The 23,621-nt window shown below is 35.8% G+C and overlaps 1 protein-coding gene across 1 annotated transcript in view; it reads left to right on the top strand.

Moving 5' to 3' along the window:
- FAF1 (Fas associated factor 1) overlaps positions 1–23,621 on the top strand; it is a 163,834-nt gene that overhangs the window by 61,609 nt on the left and 78,604 nt on the right. The window contains exon 8 of the mRNA XM_008493946.2: positions 19,084–19,170. Coding sequence (XP_008492168.1) covers positions 19,084–19,170 — 87 coding nt within the window. The remainder of the gene's footprint in view (positions 1–19,083; positions 19,171–23,621) is intronic.

Here is a 23,621-nt window from a genome sequence, read left to right as displayed (position 1 = left end):
CAAGTGACCTTCTCTGGTCTGGTCCTGTGGACAGAATGTTTCTTAGTAGTAGAAATTTAAAAATTGTTCATCTTCCATTTTAGTTTGGTCCTACCTGTATTTGGTTTGTGTGCTCTGAGATTGTGCATGACCCTAAGAAAAGAATGGAACTGTTTCTTAAGAGCAGTTTGAAGTGAGGAACAGTAAAACTAAGAGATTAAATGTTTCTTCTAAAACATAAATGCAAACTGATTGAAGTCAAGGGTAACTTTAGTGTGCAGTCTGAAATAAGCATCTGTCATTTGAAGGTACTGGTGTCAGAAGAGAACTGTAAATCCTGTTTCAGTTCAGTTTTGTGTCTTTTGCCTTGTGCCTCTTTATAGGTCAGATCTCAAATCATTTGGTTTTGACTTACAAAATCTGACAATCTGTGTTTTGTGCTCTGTAGGTCATTTTGTTTATTTAGTAAACCATATCTTTTTTTTTTTTCTCTTCTTTTTAAGAATTTGTTTTCTACTGTTTTTTTTTTTCCTGTTGATCCACATTACATGTGTTCTTTTTCAGTGCTGTCTCATTCCTGCTTTTTGTCTTCTATTTTTTTGCCTCTTGCAGTTTTTAATGACAAACTTTTAAAGATTTCTTCATTGCTGCTGTAAAAAAAAAATCAATATGGCTTTTCCACCTTAGTTTTTCTTAATACTGATTTCTCCTTACAGTGCAGAAAAACATACTGTAAATCAGAAAATTTAAACTTGTTACTTACTCTTACTCTTACTTGTTAACTTACTTGTTACTTACTCTTTATACTTATTTTCTGCAATCCAGTGTGCTAAGGATGTTGAGCTGCACTTGAGAATCGTTCCCCTGTGGAGGGAATTACTGAGTACAGAGCTTGCACATCAGCTTTTCAAACAGAGGCTGAATGTTCCCTGATTATTACATGAATATCAAATGGAAATTTTTTTCTCTCCACTAAATTGTTATTCTTGGTGTTAACTTCCATAGCTCAATAAAGTCACAGTTTCCTCGGATTTAGAAAAGAAGTGTTTTTACATTTTCGGTGTCTTTTTGCTGGTGTATATTTTATACCCTAAATTTGCATAACTATGAGTATCCTAGGGGTTCAGAGGAGGAGCTGTTAGTACAGATCTGCAAAACAGTTGTTTTATTAACATCTTCACAGGGAAAAAACCAGGCAGAATATCTGAATATGTAAATGAGCAGCTTGTGGTGCTCGAACTTGTCAAATAACCATTGCTGCAGTATAGCTGAGCAAACTGTTTCAGTGTGTGCATATACAGTAGGTAGTTCTCTCCAAATTAATATTTGCATTTGAAATATGTGTGTAGTGCAAATAGATGAGAAGTATATAACAATTAATAGTAGTTTGTGTTTGTTTACGTGGTATGTGCTCTGCATTTTAATTCTTCCTGTTATCTGTTTCTTTAATCATCTTGAATTAGTGTTCCAAATGTATTGATTCAACTTATTACTTAGTTATTAAGGCTTGAGAGACATTTGTATGCCTGAAACAGGTTGGCTTTGGTCAGTAGGTTGTCTCTCATTATTTGAGGTTGTTCTTAAAAATCTCAGGCCATTTAAAAACTCCTGTGTCACCTTTATGAATGTCTCTGAGTTGTAGTAAAGAGAAAAACTTAGAGAATGCAACATTTTCCAACTTAGAAGTGCTCTGTGCAAAGAGTATGTAATTTTAAAATAAAAGTGGTGTTTTAATATATTTAATTAAACCAACTTGAACTGTTGTGTGAATATTCTTATTTATTCTGAGGGCAGCTTGTTCTACTGCAACATGAATAGAGGAGGAATTAGGGGAAATTGAAGCAAAGTAAGGTCCTTAGTGGGGGAAAAAATAATTCAACCTGTGTTAGCTAATATTCGACAAGTCAAAATAAATTCTCTGTATACACAAAACTCTTGGTCCTGTACATGCATCTGGTAGAGTTTTGTTCTTCTGGTTATTTTATTTTTTTTAAAAAGGAAGATTTGCAGCATCTTCAACTTGGGGCCAATTCTGCCACCTTGTCTGCTTGCACAGATAGGATGTGGCTCCCACAGACCTGTCACTGTCCCCTGGGAGTGGCTGCCCTCCCGGGGGTGCCCCGAGAGCTTGAGGATGGGAGGCAGAGGAGGAGGAGAGGTTGAGCTGCTCTCAACAGCCATTTGCCCTTAGACTTCTAATTTGGAGCCTCGCTGGGAGTCAGTGTCATTTTCTAGCTGTATTTAACTCCCTGTCATCCTCCTCCCTTCTTCCTCCCCATGTGCTGCTTTGAAGGCAGCCCCTGGGGTCAGTGGCAGAGCAGCTTCTGCAGGGAGGGGAGCCTGAGAAGCAGTGCAGAAGCAGGAGCCAGGCAGACCTGTCAATGGTTTTCTTTCTCCCCCTCGAGTGTTAATTGTGGTCACAAGAAGTTAAGTGTTTCTGTAAAATTAACATCTTGGTATTATGTATTTATTTTCCACCGTGTAGCTCGGATGTCAAGTTTATTCAGCAGACAAGTTAAAACAAGAACATTTTTTTTTCTAACTGCTGGTGCAGCAAATCTCAGCCTCGGATCTCAGAAAATCTTGAGCGTTCATTCTGGTGAGCAGCTAGTAGGAAACAATAAAGATTTAGGGTTCAGAATTTAATTGGCACTGATGTTGATGCAAGAAGAACAACTGCACACAGTTTACTCCTGTGAAGCCTTATTGATTCCTTTTTTAAAAGGAAAGCTCTGATGAAAGTAAAAAGAGGCGTTTAATTTGTAAGTATTTCTACAGTTTTTATTCTGAAATGTGCTTTTCTATCCTTCTCTGTCCCTGCACAGTAAACTTCCCTTAAGATCTTCTAGTTCAGAGGCAGATACTGAAAACAAAAAGTGTAAGGTTGTAATTTCTACTGTTCAACTCGTTCACTGAGATGATGTTGGGGCTTTCTTACATGGGAGATTTGCATCTTTCCCAAGGCTAATATGTGATGTGTATTTGTAAGTATTTTAAAGATAATGTGACATTAATATATCCTCATAACCTTCTTCATCTGAGATTCTGATCTTTTAGTGACCTATTTCTAAGGATCTGATCTGGAATCTTGTTCTCAAAAGTTGTGGTATGAACTGAAGCTTCCTGTTTATCTGCTCTACCTCTGTACCAACCTCTAGAAACAGGATCTTTTTTCTTTTTTTTTTTTTTTTTTGGTCACTCAGGCAATTGATCTTTTGAATTTCAGTGAGAATATTTCTTCAAGTGTAGATTGAACCCATGCTTTCAGAGTCTGCAGCAGGATCAAAGATAAGCAGCAGAATAAACTGCAGATGCCTTGAATGATTTCCTGCACCCACAGCTTCTTTGCAAACCATGGGAAGCATTGAGACCTCAGGGAAGCATCGTTGACCCAGCCACCACAGATGGACCTGTATTCAATAGCTGGTATCTCAATCTCTACTTTTGAAACAGTTTTGATGATTTTAGAAAGGAGTGAGCTGTTTCCCCTCCAATCTGATCTCTCAGCTTTCTCCCTAGTTTTGGTGACAGATCACACAAATTTCTTATGGTCTGGAATGACACTTTAGAACTTCTGTCTCTGTGACACCATTACACTTAGCTTTTTGTTGGCTTTCTGCCATCTCCACAATCTTTTTTCCTGCTGCTTTTCAGGAATTTGTTCTCACAAGACATCTAGAGGCAAGCCTTTTATGGGTCTTCTGATCCATTGGGATTTAATAATGGCCTCTTATTTCAAGAGAAGAGGATTGTGCAGAAACTATTCCAAATAGTGAAAATGAGAAAACTTATCTTTAAAGTAGAAGGTCTGAATGCCGTATTTTCACATTTATGTGGAGAGTTTTGATGTTATTGAGCAGGTTTCTCTACTGTTGGAGGTCAGTTAGTGTTTCCTGACCTTTGAGGTTCTTTTCTGTACATTACAACTCATTTCTTACCCCAGAATATCTCTGACGATGTCACGACTGCTGTTCACGCACGTGTCACTTAGAGACCCAGAACTACAAAGCCACTAAGGTAATGTGACAGGATATATCCCTTTCTTGATGGTTGGCAGGTGAGTGACAGTTCACTCTCCCAGGCAAGATCAGGAGCTCTTCAGAGAATGTTTTTCATCAGCTGTTCATTGAGTGTTTGCAGAAGCCTCACGTACCCCAGTATTATGGGGTCACGTGTATACAAGGATGGTCACATTTGGTCTTTCAGAAAATTCCATTCCCTTCTGGTTCATCTGTTTAAGTGCCCAAAGATGACATTGCCAGGTGATTTGGAATATTGCTGACATCTGAGAGATCGTGGAGGGGATCCTCAAAACTTTCCAGGTTGTGGTTAATCAAGGCTGATCTTTTAGTTCCAGAAACAACAACAAAAAAGTGTTAATGAATCTATCCCAGATCTTACATCTCTGTAGCCTGCTTGTTATATACATTCTTGATCCATTGGATGTGTCTCTAATTAATTTTCTTCTAAGTGTTCTCACATAGATCATGAAAGAGATGATAATGATTTCACTGTCCTGTTTGAAACAATTTTAGATCCAGAGCATACTCTCTGTGTGGGTGAATGACCATCAGCATGTCCCAGTTCTTGCTTTGAGTTTCCAACTTGTTCTTTCTGGACTGCAACAGATTTGTTTTCCTATCTCAAAACCATGGGCTCCATGATTTGTTCTGGATGTCTCCAGCAGTGAATATTCATCCTAATATGTAGTAGTAGTCCAGGACACTCAAGATACAGTTGATAGACCTGGTTGAAATATAGATCTTTGTCTCTCATGGAAATTTATCCCCAAGGGATACTGGATTTGCCCCTGTGCTCAGCCCTGGTGAGGCCACAGCTCGAGTCCTGTGTCCAGTTCTGGGCCCCTCAGTTTAGGAAGGATATTGAGGTGCTGGAGCAGGTCCAAAGGAGGGCAACCAGGCTGGTGAAGGAACTTCAGCAAATATCCTATGAAGAGAGGCTGAGGGAGCTGGGGGTGTTCAGCCTGGAAAAGAGGAGGCTCAGGGGAGACCTCATCACTCTCTACAACTCCCTGAAAGGAGGTTGGAGCCAGGGGGGGGTTGGTCTCTTTTCCCAGGCAACTCTCAGCAAGACAAGAGTGCACGGTCTCAAGTTGTGCCAGGGGAGGTTTAGGTTGGAGATTAGAAAGAATTTCTTTACGGAGAGGGTGATCAGGCATTGGAATGGGCTGCCCAGGGAAGTAGTGGATTCTCCGTGTCTGGAGATATTTAAAAAGAGACTGGATGTGGCACTGAGTGCCATGGTCTGGGAACTGCAGTGGTAGTGGATCAAGGGTTGGACTCGATGATCTCTGAGGTCCCTTCCGACCCAGCCAGTTCTATGATTCTATGATTCTATGATTATTTCCTGGATCTTCAAGTGAAGAGCTCTTGGCTATCTCTTAGGCACCCAATAAGTCCTTGTCATGACCGTGACCCATTAGCAGCAACAGGGAAGGTTACTGCTCAAACAGGGACTTCTCTGTTGCTGTTAAATAGGTGTCCTTTCTGGTCAAAGATTTCCTTTACCATTGTTGCAGTGAGAAAAAAAGTAGGATGTGAAGTATGTGAAAAATAAAGACTTGACATAACTCTCTTGTTATAACACAGTATTATAAAAAAGACTGCACAGGAGCAGTTCATTACACTTCTCCTTTCAAGCACTTGAAAGAAAATAGAGCTGAAAATATTTCTTTGGGAGATACTGAAATACCTCATTAGATTTTCCTTTTTATTGGCTATTGAGGTGATAATTCTGTAACAGGAATGAAAGTGCGGGTAAATTTTGCTTTGATTTATAGAAAAGTGTTAATTTGAGCTGAATAGATCTTGTCTGTTCTTAATATTGGCTATGTGTGAGTATTGGTTTGTAATACATAGTTTCTAGTTTTATTTTAGAGAAAAAGGAATTCTGCTGGGGACTCTGCTAATTCTGTGCAGCACTGGATGTATTTTTGGGGAAATGAGTAGCTGAATTTTTAATAACCTGCAATTTAAGTAATTTTTTTCATTAAGTGGAATAGTGTTCACTGTTTATTTAATAGTTATAGAGTTGCATGTTGAGCTCAGATGGGAAAAGGCGGAGAAAATAATGTTTAAATAATTAAGTTAACCTTTATTAGAATCTTTCTGTTTCACTGAGATGGCAAGTTTGCACAGTAAAATAGTGAAAATGTCCAAAACAGCTTCAAATGAGTTTTTTGTCCTTAAGTGGTTGTTTCATTTCTGCTGTTTTACAGCATATAAATTGTAAGCTTTTAAAAACTGGAACCTACAGAAGAGGTAGCTCCCTGTAGTGTCTTGGTCAAAGAGTAATGAAATTGCTCTTAGATGTACATGAAATATCAACTCCTACCTTCATAAAACATCTTCATGGTTTCTGTTTTGGTCAAGCTGGACAATTCTCTAAGGTGGCGACCACTGAGGATGTAGAGAATAAATCCTTGCATTGAGAGACACATTGGTGAATTCCTCTGAACAGCACAAGAGAGTTTTATCTCAATCTGATTTCAGTAGTGTGGGCTTCTTAGGTTTTTAGTTTAACCAGTCCAGTTCTGGAAGAGCACCTGAACTAGAAGCTTCAAACCCAGGGCCTTAGATTGTCTGTTTTTGTAATTATTCCTGAAAATTCTGCCTTATGAGCTCGTAAGTAATCTTAGCAAACTTAGTAATCTAAAGCATGATTTTTGGCAGACTAAACCTTACTAATGTGCTTTCTCCTTCATCTTTTTCTACTCTGCAAAAGCACATGACTTATGGACACCTATCATGAGTTTAAATGCTGACTTTTCTGAGGAGACACTTAATGAAGTAAGAGCCATAGGGAATGCAGACTGGGTTTTCCATTCAGGTTGCAGCTCTTCTTTTCAAAACTTTTCTATATTTTGAGGAAATACATCTGAACATATTTAAATATGCTTAAAAATAATATTAATGAAACCAAAATGAAATTGTACAGCTTCTTCTAGCAAAAATAAAACCTGTATGCAGACTGCAGCTGTATCTGACTGATTTGTTAATGCAACAGAATTGCAATTCTGCTCTACTCAGAGTCTTAATGTCTTGTAGCTTCTTAAAATCCTGATGAAGATCTATTTTCATCTTATCATGGAAGATAACTCGACTGGAGTAGAGTTGACAAGTCTGTTCAGATATTAACAATATTGGCTCTTGTCCCTTATTCAGAAAACTCTTAATATCATTTCACCTGTAGTGCTATTGCTGTTGAGGTGGAATCTGTATCAATAAAAAGAAATTAAAGAGGGAGAGGTCTTCAAATTTTTTATATGTATTTTTAGTTCCTACATTAAAAAGAAAAGCAAATCTAACACTGTTTTTGTTTTCTTGTTTCCTTCACTTTGTCTTGGTTTATTAGAAAAAAAATTCATACTGGCTTGTATTGCAAATGAAGGTTTAGCACTTATAAGTTGTGACAATAAAATTTAAACTAGTTTCCAATGAAATTGTGTTCAGGATGCAAGTACAGGGAAGCAGTGCTTTGAAACACTCTGCTTGAGAATTTTTATTCTCTTGTATAGATCAAAATATATAGAATTTTGTACCTGTTAAACATATACTAAGTGAAAGATTTTTCTCTATTTCATTTAGTAAATGAGGGGGATTTTTTTGGTGGAAGATTCCATAGTTAAAGATGTAAACCAGCAATTTCTTGCTTCTATAGCACAACATAGTTCAGAGCTGAGATTAGAGAAACCCTGTAGAGTGGCTAATACTTGAGGGCATCCCCAGCTAGAAAAGTATGTGAATTTAGGCATGGGAGGAAGGAAGGATCTGCTTTAAATTTAGTGTAGGGTCACTGAGTCTTAATGATAGATTAAACAAGGGAGGTGGAATAATGAATAGGGGTATGCAATGTGTAGCACTAATACCAGAAGTCCATGGTTTTCACTGGTTATTTAATGTCTTTTCCCATATGTTTCTGAATAGAGCAGGTTATGGCAGGGATGAGCTAAGGAATAGCTTTGTTAGTGGATTTTTAAATAGTGTGAATTATCTTTGTACAAATGTATATGTGTCTAGGAGAGCTGCTTGTTAATAGTGAAATTGGGCATCTTACATGTGTATTCCTTAAATGTAGCAATATTAGTAAATGTATTTGTAGTTGATGCATGTTGACATTTTAAAAATGCAGGTTGGCTGCATAGTTTTCTTTATCATTTATTCTAACTTGAATTTAAAATAACATTAATAGCATGTCTATTAAAACTCAACCACATAAAATATTTTATTGAAGCCATAGCTTACAATTCCTGAGAAAGCACAATTTGGTGTTGAGTTCATATTGAGTTCTTGCATGTAAGAGGCAGCCAGCTCTCAGCTACCAACAACCTAGGTGAACCAACCAAGTCAACTCTTGAGTTATTGATGGGTTTCCAGGTGATTAATGTTCTCTTTGGTGAAGATAGCAGCAAGTTTTTAGAAAATGAACTTGGCACAACATTTTTCCATTGGGTTGCAAATGTGGTTGCAAGGTGTGCTGGAGGATGCTGTGCTTTGTCCTAGTGTTGAGACACTACATACAGTGTTGGTGAGATTCCCTTTGTCAGATCTGTGGCTCATCTTCCTTTTTGGATGCATCCTCTTGGCTGGCATGGACAAGAAGAGGGCTGAAGAGAGAGCCTGAGCATCTCTCTTCTCTAAGCAGCTGCTTGCTGTGATCTTTAAGTGCAGATGTGGTGGGAAGAAACAGGTAAAACTTTGACATTAGAGTAGGATTAGAGGATTTCTCTGCATGAAAGTACTGCTCGATTTTCTGCACAGTTGTGATACTTTGCTTCACAAGATTCATAGGTTGAACTACTTGTTCACATAATGTCTAAATGTGCAAATATTTTCTAATATTGACCATTAAATTAAAAAGATTGCATTGCCTCTATTAGCAATAAAATGTACTGAAAAGAAATCTCAGAATGTCACAGAAAACAATTTTTAATCAATCGTCTTGAAATGAGACAAGTAAAATACAGGACAAAATACTGATTTTTTTGATGTTCCATTTCTTAAACTAAAACATGTTGGTTTATTACTTAAAATAAGGATTGTCTTCAGCACACTCTGTGTTGATGTATTTTTCTGGTATTTTGAAAGAATCTGTTTTTATTTTAAAACATGTTTGGGTAGAAATGGGGGAAGTTCCTGCCCATCAATGCAATTTGTTAAGGAGCCTTTGTATCCTAACCTGAGATTTGTGAGGGGCTGTAGGATTTAGTCTCTTATTGGACCAATGTGAACAGAAATTTGGAAGGAAGAAAGGTGTTTTGGTCTGAATATTAATGTTGTTCTCTACTATAATTTAATGCAGTAAGAATGGGAAATCTAACTTCCAGTCATTTCCTTGTTAATTTCCAAAATTGTCATCTATGTATCCATTTATTGATCAGACTGATTACTTTTAAGAGCTGTGGAAATGCATAGGTAGTGAAGTGATGGAAGAACATGAGATGCATTTTTCATACCTAGGCTGTTGCAAATGACTTTCTTTTGAAATGAAAATGAGGGTGTTTGTCTTCAAATTTATCTAAATTTTTGGTTTTTTCCAGAACATGACAGCTGTGAAAATGTAACAGTTGTACTTCCCACTGCAAGAATCTCATTGACTGTCTCTTTCATGTCGAGAATTCAAACCCTAGAAATAGGCTCTGATGAGTGGGAACCCACCTAAATCCAAAATATTCACTGTGCTCATTAAGCCAAGTAATTACTTAAAAAGAAAATGACACTGCCAATAGAAGGTACTGGGTGTAATCCAGACTTTCTGCTGAAGAGTTCACACACTCATTCCTGACAAGGGAATTGGAACAGTTTGAAAGACAGGAGCTTCAAAATTACAATTGTTTGTACCTTAGTCCTAACTATATGCACCTTTTTTTTTTTTTTATTTTATTTTTTTTTATTTTTATTTTTATTTTTATTTTATTTAATTTTATTTTATTTTATTTTTTTTTTTTTGTAACATTCATGTAACCAATGCCCAGCAGGGCCTCTGGCCCTGGTGTTGTTAGATCTGAGAGAAGTTTGGGAAGCACAGAAAGTATATTTAGTAGTTTAAGTTGTGTTATCATTCCAGTTTTAAATAGTTTGGTTCATAGTTACTGTTCTTGGTCATGTCCTTATTTTCATGATTAGTAAGAGTCAAGGCATATTTTTCTCCAAGGTATTGATTTAATAAATGTGGTAATTCATTAGAATTATCTATTAAGTCTGCTAAATATGCAATCCATATGAAATTATTTGCCCCTGGACACCCCATGATCTCTTGGATCAGGTTAGCCCAGATGCAAACTCTTACCCTGGTGCAATCTTCTGTACCATTTGGTAGCCAGCTTTTCAGCTAGTCATTCTCATATGCCTTTTTTTAGCTCCAAAGACCATTGAAGTGATATTAATAATTAAGCTTTTCTGATTTGTAGTGTTTTTCTAATCTCTCCTATCTTATTCCTAGAGATATCCTAATTCAGCTTGCTTATTCTTTATTATATCTCCCTGACTTCAGCTCTCTTACAGCCTTGTATACTGCTCCAGCAAAGTCCAGAATAACCCTCTAGATTTTCTGTGATTTTCCAGCTATGCTTTGTAAAGGATTCTGAAATCTGCTAGAAGGTGGTAACTACAAGTAACATATTCTATAGAAACCTAAAGTCTCATCTTTCCTGTTAGATGCAGGATCTTGCATGAGTATGGACTTGCAGAGTTTGTGCCACTATTTTAAAAGGAGTCTAAATGTTAATTTTTAATGTCAGTAGAATACCTGATATTTAGCAACTTAACATTTTAGGACATAAAACCATCTGGAGTTAGGAGGGCAGCATTAACAATTTATTTTGGTAATAGCAAATTAATATCCACCCTTGGGGAAACAACATTAGAAACTGTAATTACCCTTTTTGCAGTTGGGTGTTTGACAAAAGAGAAGTTGCCTCTTGGTAGTGGTCTGGTAGTAGATGGATTAACAGTAGTTGCTTTTGTCTTTCCTAATGTGCAGGAAAGTCAGTTAAAAGTTTTCATTGAGCAATGCTTATTCCCTTAGCTTACAAATAAAGATATTTTTTCAAATGACCATTCCCACTGAATGGAAAAACAAACTTAAGACTTCAAAATGTATCTTTTCTGCATCAGTGCACTAGATGGAGAATAAACAAACAGAAAACTTCCAAGTATTACCATCAGTTTTATTTTGTTAGCACAAGTCTTTAAGGCATTTTCAAATAAATTTGTAAAATTGTTTTGGCAGTAAGTCTTTGTTGTTTGATCTCTCTTAACCTTAATCACATCTTCCTTTCAATCTCTAATGTCACGGCTCGCTCACACTCTTAATTCTTTCACACCCTATTTCAACCTCATGCTTGTGTGCTGCTAAAATGATTCTTTTTTTTTTCTTTTTTTTTTTTTTTTCTTCTTCTTTTTTTCCTGAATAATCATGCCTCTTCGCTCAATTTCTTAAGAATGTGTTTTCCCTTCTTCTTCTATAGGAATTTGTTTCTTCTTTTAACCTTCTATTAAAAAATTCAAAGGGTCAGGGGGTTTTAAGTTCAGAGGGGATTATCACAATTAGGTCTCCTAGGCACTACAAGCAATGAATAATAATAATTATGTAGGCTGAACCTTTGCACAGTGTAGGCCATATAGCAGCAATCAGCAACTTCTGCAAGGAGTTCAGAAGATTGTAACTTCCATTTAGCTGTGGCACTCTTAGAGAAGGGTAGAGAATTTTAGGTTTATAAAGATGGAGATCAGCAAAGAGAAGTTGCCTTGTTCCACAGAATTAAAATGTGCACATCTGCTGGCAGAAAACTTGGGCATTGTGAAGTAAAAGTATGTTTTAAAGACAATGAAACAGTTGTATCTAGAATCTGAATATAGTGGATAATAAATTATAATATAGTGAATATACATTAAAATTATAATAAAGTGAATATACATTAAAATTAGCCACTTTCTGCAGCCCAGGAAAAGGCCAGATCCAAAGCAGTGACAAAAAGTTCTACCTGGTACTTTGAGAAGGGCTCAGATTAATGCTCAAATGTCAAACCTTGTCAGGGCAGACGGCTGAGGCTGAGAAAATATCTTGCTAAAACTTTGAGGGGTCATCTCATGTGCTTGGAATATCCATCTTTTCAGATTTTTTTTGTTGCTATAAATATATACTACATGAGGCAATCAGACATTCACATGTCAGAAGATTCAGTAAAGTTGTAGCCTTGTTTTTATTTTCTGTTTCAAAACAGGTTTGAGGCACAAAAATATATTAGTATTACCCAGTAGACTTTTATTGTAGGTTGTGGTGTTAAGATACTAACTTGGCACAGACCCATTAAGAAATGGTCAAATGACATTCAAGAGGGGTTGGTTTAAAAGAGACTTAAATTATGAAGTTCAAAGGATGAAATAGAGGATAATGAAGGATAAATAATTTTGAAATCTACAAAAGCAACTTATTCACAGTGTTACTGCTGTTGCTGAAAGTGCTGAATCCTTCTTTACAAGTGATTACAAAATGTAGTGATTTTTAAATGTCATGTAATGACATGTAATGAATTTTTAAATCATCTGGTGATTCCTAAACTGGATGAACTTCTGATAACAAATAGTTAAGAAAAAAAATTTCCAATTTTTTTAAATAAGTGTTACAGTTACAGCTCAATGTAGTTCAGTGAGGCTATAAAGTCAGTAGGTAATGACTGAAAGAATCTTTCTCTAAACTATAGAAGAAGGAGCCAACTATTGTAGGAAAACAACCCAGTTTATTCTTTGAGTTTAGGACTTTTAAAAGTTTGCCAATAGTATTTTACATAAATAATAAGGGCCATCTATAGTCGTGAAGAATTTGTGTCAGTAAATGAAATTAACATTTTTTTTAATTTGAATTTTGTTTGGTGTTTCACATTAGATGTAAATCTGGGGGAATGATGCTCTGTGTGCTTAGCCAGGGGGTAAACAATCCACATGGGTTTCTGGAAGTGGTTCTGAGGAATCTGCCCTCCTATCTAGCATCTTATTGTCCTAAATGAGATTTTTTAAAAATAAAATTTTATGGTGCATCATCTCTCTGTTAAGTTTGTTGTGTTTTTGCAGATTCCTTCTCATTAAACTTATCCTTCTTTCCCCATTTTGAAATGCATAATAAGAAAAGAATACATTTACTTTGTGCTTACTTCCTCAGCCACTAAACCTTTCGTCACAGCTGCCTGCTTTTCATCACTCAAATTTGAAATAGTATCATTTAGTAATAGTAAATAGGATTATTTATTTTAAAGCATTCATTTAATCCCTGGATATATGAAGTTCTTAATCTGCTTCCCAATGATTACAGGAATAATTCATGAACTTTCTTTTCTAGCTACTGATTTTAAAGAATTAAACCATCAAAAAATGTATATGCTGGGCTTTGATTTGTGTTTAATGTGATTTTATTGTCTTTGTTGAAGTCTTATCAGTAAAATGTCACAAAAATCACACATTATTTTCCAGATCTAAGTTGATTTGAATGATTATATAATGAATTGAACAAGCTTTCTAGTGAAGATGTTGACATAACACTTCCTGAATACTCTACTACAATACAACCCATTTTTAACCATAGTTTAAACTGGGTTTATTTTGGTTCAAACAATGTTCTCTACACTCTAAAGCAAAGGTTGGATTCACTAATGGCTTTTCTGTACAAAAAATGTGTTAAAATGTGTTTAATTACAGGAAAGCCATAATTGAAAACTTAGCAGAAAATTTTCCACTGACTTTTTGTGTCGTAACTTGCTGATGAACTCAGCTTTCACTCTTGGGGTCCTTTAGAGAGGTTTGGAATTGCATATGGTTTTTAATTTAAAAAATGATACAATCTTAATTACAGGAAAGAGAACAGTACTTTCAGTAGGTATACAAGTTTTTGGTGCTTTTATTGGTTTCAGTTTGACTTGACAGTGTAATCAAGTATCCAGACATTGAATTAAAAACAATGACGTTAGAATTTAAGCTGCATTCTCCTTCTGCATCAAAGAAGCAAAGACATTTCAAAGACCAAGATCTTTTCAGTGGTATTAAAAGCAAAAAAAAATAATTTGAAGGAGCTGGGAAATTAAAAATTAATTAGAAAATGTATTGCAGTAAAACAAATGCTTAAATTCTTATGTATTTCAGAAAAGTGCTGAATCACAACTGAATTCTGGCTGGCAGGCTTGGGAAGAGAGGAGTTCTCTTGCATTCAGTATGGCCTTTAAATTAAATATGTAGGTTGGAAGTATAGTTTTTTTCCTTTAGATTACAACAGAGTGAATATGAGGATACTTGAAAATGTAAACAGTTATTTTAGTGTGGTCAGAACTTGAAAGCATCCCATAATTTAAACTGCAGTCAGCTGCTAGAAGGAGAGGCCAGTTGTCACTTGTCTTTAGAGATTCATTATTGTTTCTCAAGCAAATCCTACACTAAAATTAAGATTTGTTGATTTAAATAGCCCTTGGTCTTTGTATTTTAATATAGTTTTGTTATATTGGCTGTTGGAGATAGAAAATGGTAAAGGAAATTGTGAGTGGAGCAGACTTGTGTCATTCCCCTCCAGCAGATCTTGCATCAAGTGACCTGAAAGATCTGGTGAGGCTGCTGCTGTTAGTTGTGGTTCATATATAAGTATTGCCAGTGATGTATCGGATCCTTGCTGTGGGTAGCTGGGTAAATATTACTGCACATACCATTTTTTAAGCACCAAAATCTAGTTTCTAATGAGCTGCTGGAAGTCTTTTCCTGATAAAATGCAAAATATGGTTTCTATGCAATGAGAAACTTTTAATTGTGGATCACTTACTGTTGGTTTTCATTTCCTCTCCTAACTCACTCCGTTTCTGTCCTGTTTCTTTGCTACTGCTGTGGACCAAATCTCTGCAGGAAGTTGTGGCAGAGATGCTGATTCAGAAATTCTTTCTCTCTAGTTTTACATCACTGGATTTTTAATAGTTCCTCATGGTCCACAGTTAATTCAGATTACACTTTTCTTTGTTCATGGCTGTCGATAACTTTCAAATTGCCACTTTATCACCTTTGACATTTCTCTCTGCTTCCAAACTTACAGCTCTGTCCCAGCTTCCAGTGCCTTCCTGCCAGATTCCCATCCTCTCCTCTGTCTCTGCTGGTGGAATTTTGCCTGGCAGAGGTGCTGAAGGCTTTCTTCCAGAATCTTGAAACCATCACTCTCTTTCTCCACCAAAGTCCTTTTGCTTACTTTGCATTTTTTATTTGTCATTGTCCCATCCATATCGTTGCTGTCCCCTAAAAATTTTGCTTACTTGGCTTCTTTTCTGTTACAATGTCAAAGTCAAGATTCTCTCTTTCCTCTCAGTGCAACCTTGCTCTGCCTGCATCTGATCTCATTTCCCTGCATCCCCCAACTCACATTCCACATTCCTCACAGTCCTCTGACTTTATTGCTCCTTTTGTCTGCCTTTCATGCACTCATTTTTGCACTGTCTTTCATGCTGCCTATGTGCCTGGAACAGTCTTTAGCATCTCAGCCAATTTACAGCTTTGCATAAATTATATTTAATAATAAGACTAACAAAAGTTCATTATCTACATTATTTCAATTAACTTTGTACCTGCGTAAGTGGAAAACAGCCCGAGGGAAACTACTCTGAAACTTTGTTGTGATTTGTTGTGATTCAAAGATACAGATTCAGACCTGGCAGTTCTTTGATGGTTCACCATAATATTTAATTTTTTAAAACGATTTGGTAGGTGTTAGGCTATTTTTGTTTTCCTCCTATGGTGGATTTCAGCTTTCCTAATTCAGAAACAAGAAAATAGCTACTTCTGGCAGAAGAAACCACCACAGGGTCATCATCACATTACCTGGTACAGACTTCTCACCCTGTGATATGTTTTACTTCATTTTATCCCTACTAAAATGAACATGGAAGGGCTTTTAAATCTGGATTAACTTGTTATCTATGACGTGTATCTTTTATGTTTTAACTTCCTATTAAAGCAGCACACTAATCTGCTTTTAAAAAACATGAAATATAAGAAACTGAAATATCAGAATATAAGGAATTGAAATATAAGAAAGACTGATTATATCTGGGAAGATTTCTCAGTGTGTTAACTACTTTGAAATATGGATTTTCTAAACTTTCTAAGTTTTTTTTAATATTTCAACTCTCTTCTGAAGCCAGTGAGAATAAACTGAAGTTAAACCATCATCTGCTTTTCCAGTATCAGTGTATAGCTGTAAAGCAGGGCATCCTGCAGAAATTACAAATAATTTTCTAAGTAAAATCACTTCTGGAGGATCTCTTGGGTTTTTTTTTGTGGTTTAAATGTATTGATACTCTTCACAGCTGAGTTGTGGAACCAAATAGATGTGCTTTTAATTTGTTTTTAAATGATTTTATATTCTGGAGATTATAATCTGAAGGGTGGCTGCCATAGTAATGTGCCATTCCCCACGGCATCTGAACATTATGAAAGGAAATTCTGGGCTGCACAAAGACAATGGCACCAATTAGGATCAAAGGTGGGGAACCAAAAAGTTTGGCCATAAATGTAGCTCAGTAGATGGTACAAGTAGGTAGAGTTTGCTTTAGACAAATCTATAGAGATTTCAGTGCTCTCTCAGTATCATATGAATTTACAATTAAAGCCTTAACACAAACTTCATCCCTTTAATATCCTCACTTTTCCAGTGTGTGGTTGCATGTTTTTATCTCACGGGACTAGTAGAGAAGCAATTGATAATTCTGCTTTATATAAATCTCTAGACTTCTCCCCCCTTACAGAATTTTAAATTTTAAGCTGAAATTAAGGCAATTAACAATGACAAGTTTTCTGTTCTTGATTGATAAACACTCCCAATCTCTACAACTTCTGCACTCTGCTCTTTTAATACTTTACTAATTATCAAACAATCAAAAGTAGTTACTTAAAAGCAAGCTGACTTGATCTTAAATAATTTATGGTGGCTTGTTATTTAAAAGAGGACTCCTTTGGCCTGAATTCCAAAATCCAGTTGTGATTTTAACTCAAGCAGTTTGTTTAATCAAACATTACTCCAATAAGTCTTAACATGGTCCCCTACCCGAGCAGGGCTGTCTCTAACAACAAGTTGATTTTGGGACGAGTTGCTCAACAGATGTCATTCTGGTAGAATAATGCAGCAGAATACTTGTGCCTTGGCTAAAATTACTTCAACTTTGATCACTTTTGTCCAGCACATCAGTCTGGCATTGTGCTTTATACCAACATAACACTTTACCCCAAGCATGCCTTTCAAGCTTAGAATAGCAGAGGAATGTTATTGAATTCAGTGCAGTTACAGATGAGTTAATGAAAGAAGGGAAATACTGTTTTTTTCATAATGCCTTTCTGTTGTGCTTTGGAATTAAAAGGGAATTTGAGGAATGTGACTTCTGATTTATTTATTTTTCCTTCCGAAGGCTTTTTGAAAACAGTATTATGTAGCTGTGTTGATCCCATGTTTCTGTAAAGAAGTCCCACCTTTGATTTCAAAAGAGCTCATTTGAGAGTTTCGTATTGTGAAAATAATATCAGTAAGGCTGTTTAAAGACATCATTGGAAAACAGCTGTACCACAAGGAGAATTTATCCTGGTGTTGAATGCAATAAAACTACAACTGTGAGAAGAGTCTTCTTGTGATCCCAGCTGAGTATTGTTACATTTTGATGGGCTGGTGTGGGGTCAGGATGGAGTAATGACATCTCTTTACCTTGATAAGTGCTGTGAAAGGAACACTGCACAGCAGGCTGCCTCCTTCTGAGAAGCACTGAAGAAAGGCTGTTTGTTTTGAACAGTAGGAATGAGATCATATACCAAGTTCAATAGAGTTTAGTTATCCATAATTCCTTTTTTTCACAGGTGCATGTGTGTATACATATGCATATATATATGTAAGAGTATACCCTATATGTGTGTATTTGAAATTAATTTCCATAAGTTTTTTTAAGGCCCAGGTGTATTTGTGTTTTTTTAAAGCATGATGACCTACTTAAATATGGGTAAGCACTTATATAAAGTCCACTCTAATTGCTAATAAGTACTTCAGTATTCTGTGAGCTAAGGGGAACAGTGTTCTTGTTTTAAATTTAATTAAAATGTAATATTTTTTTGGTAATTGAAACATAGTTACCAGATCAGTCTCCCTCAAAAAACTCCTGAACAAAATGAATATTTACATAAAAATTATATTAGGCCTACATGTAATTTACCAGTTTTAATAAAAAAGAAGAGAGAGATCTTAAAGGTTATAAAACAGACAATGAATATCAAGGTGAGCTGAAGATCCATATGTTATGATACTGAAATATCCAGATAAGGAGCCTACATGCTTCCCATCTGTGCAGGCTTTACATTCAGGTACTAGATATTATTCAACATTTGAGGTGTCACTTTCTATCCCAAATACAAAAATGCATCTATTTGTGGTTTAAACAATTGCTTATCACAAAACCTGTGATAAGATGTGCCAGCTTTTTCATCAGAGTTAAGGTTTATGCAGAAAGAGTTTTGTAGCTCTTGTATTCTGCAGCATTCTTCTTGTATTTGAAATGTTTAACTCTTCTTTTGCTCCTCCCTTCCTCCTGTCAGTCATCATATGAGACAAGTAGTGGGACTGATTTCTATCTTGATAGCTTTAGAAAAAAGTTGATGTAAAATCAGTTTACCTTCATTTTGTTAGTAAATGTTTGAAATGGTTTGCTTTCATTGGAAATACGCTTAATTCCTATTTTCATGTTTAATATACTCATTTTTATTTTTGGATGCCATTAAAAGTCTCACTGTGAAAATTATTAATTGTTTTACACATTTATGATACTTCAATAATAAGGAATCAGTAGAAATTATGTTACAGATCTTTATTACTTTTAACTTAACATAGTTTGTTCAGTTGCTTTTGACCTCACTGAATTCAGCAGAATTTTCTATAAACCTCTGGAACAGATGGGGATCTTTGAATACAGGAGGAACCTGGTTTACAGTAATTGGAAAAAAAAACCCTAAAAGCATGTAGACTATACCTACATGCTGCTGGTAGTACAAATTCTGATTTTTTTAACTTATTTTGTTTGGGTTTTTTTACCAGGTTAAGCGGAACGTGTATGACCTAACGAGCATCCCTGTCCGTCACCAGCTCTGGGAAGGTTGGCCTCCTTCTGCTACTGATGACTCAGTAAGTGGCTTTAATTCTCCTTTCTTCCTACAAATAGCTGATTTTCTTTGGATTTCTGATCAGAATAATCCAATAGCTTTTATTTTGTAACGCTCCCAAAGGCATAATAAAAACAACACATAATTGAGGGCTTTATCTTGAAAGATACAAGTAGTGAAGCATTGGCTTACTGAAGCACAATTCCATAGGAATTATTTATGTGTGTCCAATTCCATGCATGTAGAGGGGCAAAGCTGCACAACGTTTTGGAAGCTGTTTCAGTGATTGAAATTCAGGAAGAAGTTCCATTTTTTACATGTGTTCCAAGTGCACATTTAGGTATTTGCCTCAGGTGTGTCCATAAGATCACTGGTATTCCTAAGCCTCTGTCTGGCTTTAAGCAGGACATGTTCCAGTTGAAATTAGTGGTGAGCTTCACTTGCTTTTTAAGTTATCTACCTTGGTTCTTGCTGGGTCAGAATGAGTGAGAATGCATGGGCCTTTGCAAGGTTATATTTGGAAATAGTAAATAGTATGCATCAAGTACAATATACTTTCAATTTTCAAACAAATTTTGCAGATTACAGAATTACCATTACTTAGAAATGGAAGGAAATCTTAGCTGGGATCACTATGTACCACTCAGAGAATTTTCCTCTGGTTTTATGTGCCTACAACAACAACAAAACCCTTTAAAGGGCTGAAATAATTACAAGGCTATGTTGCATATAGATTTTAGGACTTCAGAAAAATGTAGACAAGAGAATTTCTGTTATTTATAAAATAATTCTTAAACTAGGGGTTGAACCCAAGTAGTCTTGTAATGGGAGAATCACTGAATGATAAGGCTGCTGCTATTTTGCTCTGAGTAAAGGATTTATGATTAAAAAAAAAAAAAAAAAGACTGTCTGTATTTCTAATGAAATACATCTGTGGTAGTGTTTGCAGAAACAATAGTTAAGTTTGAGAGGGGTGGGTAAATCTATGTCCATATATTCAGGAGCATATCCGAGACAATAGCTGTAAGATCTGAAATAACAGCATGGTGTCATGTGGTAATTACAGTCTTTGAAATGTGGATCCATTTTAACATTTTATTAGTTTACATTAGCCCAAAAAAGAATTGGAAATTCAACACTTCTAATCCCTTTTCCCACAGCTGTTAGGTTTTCCCATATTTCCCCAGCCCTCCTGCCCCCCCTTTTTCTTTTGAATGGGATACCTCACGTATGTAAAACTCAGAAATCTGTTTTAAATCTGTTTTTACAAGTGACATTGTTGCAGGTGAATTTTTCCCCTTTTCATCTTTAATGAAATTGGGGAATGTTGAGTCATCTGCTCCAAAGCAGGAGAGTCCTCAAAGCTCACTGCTTGAGTCTGGTGCAGCTGAGACTTGTCAGCTGTGTAAACAGATTTGAATGTGTTACCAACAAAAATATAATTAATTTCTGTCTAAAATTAGAGGCCGTGGCTTACTATTTATAAAGATTTAATGTTAGCAGTGGCTGTGGTTCTGTGATCTGAACCTTTTTCCTTTGCAAATGAGAAACGCTTCGTAATAATTAGTAATAAGTCCTGATGTCTTTAGTGGCAAAACTTTTAAAATCCATTTTTCCATCAAGTTTTTCGTTTGCTGTATTACATAGCACCCTGCTGCAACTGAAGACTTAAACAAAGGCTTGATTAAAATACTTTTTCATTTACATGTTATGCAGCAGAAGAAATACTTTGTAATACCACAGGAGGTTTTTTCAGTGCGGTTCTCGTTAACCTTTGGCTCAGCAAACAGGACAACTAAATAGACTCCACATAATTGGATTCCTGTATCATCCTGAGGCTCTTATGAACCTGACAGACTACAGTCTTCTGACATTATCAGGAAATTTAGTGGAGTCAATAGCCATTTAAAACATTGTTGCTTATCTCCCTTCAGAGTTAGGATCTGGTCTCTGCTTGTACTGTCTAATGGAATATGGGATACTGTATGAATTGTCAATAACTCTTTCACATCCTTTTGCACACTTGCACCAGGGAGATGGGTATCAAAACCTCCACCCAGAGGAGAATGTTTTCATGCTCTGACAGTTTGATGGTGGGGAACAAGGCATATGTGGAAATCTCATTTCACCATTTGGCAAGGACGTATTTTCAGCTTTTGTTGTGCTTGAGTAATTTTGAATAGTTGCCACAAATTTGATCTGTTCTGCTTGTTAAAGGTTCAAAGTGTGAGCTCTAAATAATTCTCTTTTTTTGGAAGTTTATTTAAGTAAGTATTTAACTGTAATTATGTTAAAGATTTAATTTATCTGATTTGGGGTGTATTTCGTCGACTGATACAATGAAAACTATCCCAGAAAAAAATTCATTTAAATAGATTCACAGTTTATTCTTAATAAGTAATTTTTTGTGGGTATTGCAGAAACATTACTGAAAATTACTTCAACATTACTGAACTTGTAAAATGGAAATGAAGCCAGAATAATTTAATAACATTTTTGAAATTAATTCTGTTTCTCTTTGCTTATTTCCACTAAGCTTCTAAACTGGTAATTACTGCTATTGCTAAGTGGAATGAGCAACCTTCAAATACGTATGGGTAAAAAAAAAACCCCAAAACTGAGATCAGTCATAGGTAGCATTTTGGTTACAGTTTTTACAAAGAAAAGTTGTGGGTTTAATTACATAGGAACAGGTGGCTTTTTGGCTATTTGCTTTACTTGTGTATATTCGAGGTAAAACTTTTTCCCCCCTTGAGGTGCCTGGGTTGTGTTTTATTTCAGCATCTTTCTCTTAATTTTGCTAACATAGAACAGCAACACCTGATATATGGGATGGAGGAGAGAGGTTGCATTTGTGCTGCTTTTGTTCTCAAGCTGAGACTTATTTTCTTAATTGCTTTAAGTCATTTTAGTACACCAAATGCCTGTTTCTTCATAGGTAGTAACAAGTGAGCTTGTCAAAATTGAATATATTTCAGCATGAAAATGGTGTTAAATTTTTAGAATAAGACTTAGAGGGGTAAAGGAGGGGAGAGAAGTACCCAATGTTGTAACTGTGCTGCCTTCCACCTATTGCCAGGGAGGCTTTGTTTCCCTAAACAGAGCAGCTGTCAAGACCTCATATTCTCATTTCAAGACAAATAATTCTTTTTGGATACTGGTCTAGGCAGAAGTAGGTCTGAACTGACCAGTTTCCCAACTGGGCTGCTCAAGGGATGTGTGTAGGTTCTGTATCATCTCCTGTGAGCATCACCAGCCTCAGTTCTGCGACGACTGTAGCAGATGTGGTTGATGTTCCTTAGATGAATAAAGAGTTAATTTAAGAGTTACAATCAAAATTCTCAGATGCTTATGGGTGATCTAATTAGCACTGTGTTATATTTAGCTGTTTCATTGCTGGAGTACTAAGCACCATCCATCTATGCAGATAGAAATTAAGAATGCAGATAAATAGCATTCTGGTACAAAGTCAAACTGTTTACGACAATTTTTGGCTGATCTCCAGATTTTTGATGAGGTTGAGGATTAAGAATAGGAGTAATTAGTATTTGGGAGTATATATTTTTTGCCCTTTGCAGATCTTACAGAGGCTTCCTGAACAGAAAGGTCACTACTGCATGTTGTCACTGTGATATCAAAAGACATTGTGAGGTTTACATACCTTGGCTATTTAGTTGTCATGGATTCCATGTCTCCATTTACTGGATCATTTGAAATTTCCCCCCTGGGATTGATAGGACTATAGGATGAATTGTCCTGACAGAGAAAGTGTCTATTGATCAGAAGCGTAAAATTGACAATATTTAGATTATAATACATACATTGTTAGAAAATACTGAGGTTTGGGTTTTTTTCCATGTAAGAATATCATATTATAATATAATAATTATTATATTTGTACATAATTATACATCACTATAATTATATATAATTATAATTTGAATTGTCTGTAATGTTCATTATTTTGTATGTTACTTTTCTTCTGGGGTTCTCCTCAATTACTTGCAGTAGATTACTAGTGTGGATCTGAGAGTATACTTTTAATTTAGATAGAAGAATACTTGCAGCCTGGTTTGTTTTGTGGATTCAGGAATATGATAAAATTTCAATTTAGCTTTTACACTAACATATAAAAACGAGTAGAGAAAATCATTGGACAGTACCTGGTCTTGCAAGTTCCTGGTAATCTATCAAGCAGCACACTGATCATCATTAAAGATTAGAAATATTACTAATTTAATAAACAGTTCCCAAACATCTTTATTTTAGATAATCTTTTGACTCATGGCTTGCTTGGAAGTTTTTATGTGGCTGAAAGTATGATGAATTCTCATGTTCTTTCTCCTGAATAAACAAGGAGGCTACAGTTGTTTCTTCACAATTCTTTTTACCCCACCCTATTGTCTATTTTCTATTTATTTAAGATAAGGTGATTAGAACTGATTTCTTTTTTATAAAAATTGCTGTGTCAGG

The sequence above is a fragment of the Calypte anna genome, chromosome 8, assembly GCF_003957555.1.
Source record: "Calypte anna isolate BGI_N300 chromosome 8, bCalAnn1_v1.p, whole genome shotgun sequence".
In the NCBI taxonomy this organism is placed as follows: domain Eukaryota; kingdom Metazoa; phylum Chordata; class Aves; order Apodiformes; family Trochilidae; genus Calypte; species Calypte anna.
Note: the sequence above shows the minus strand (reverse complement) of the source record. Positions and strands in the feature narration are given on the sequence as shown.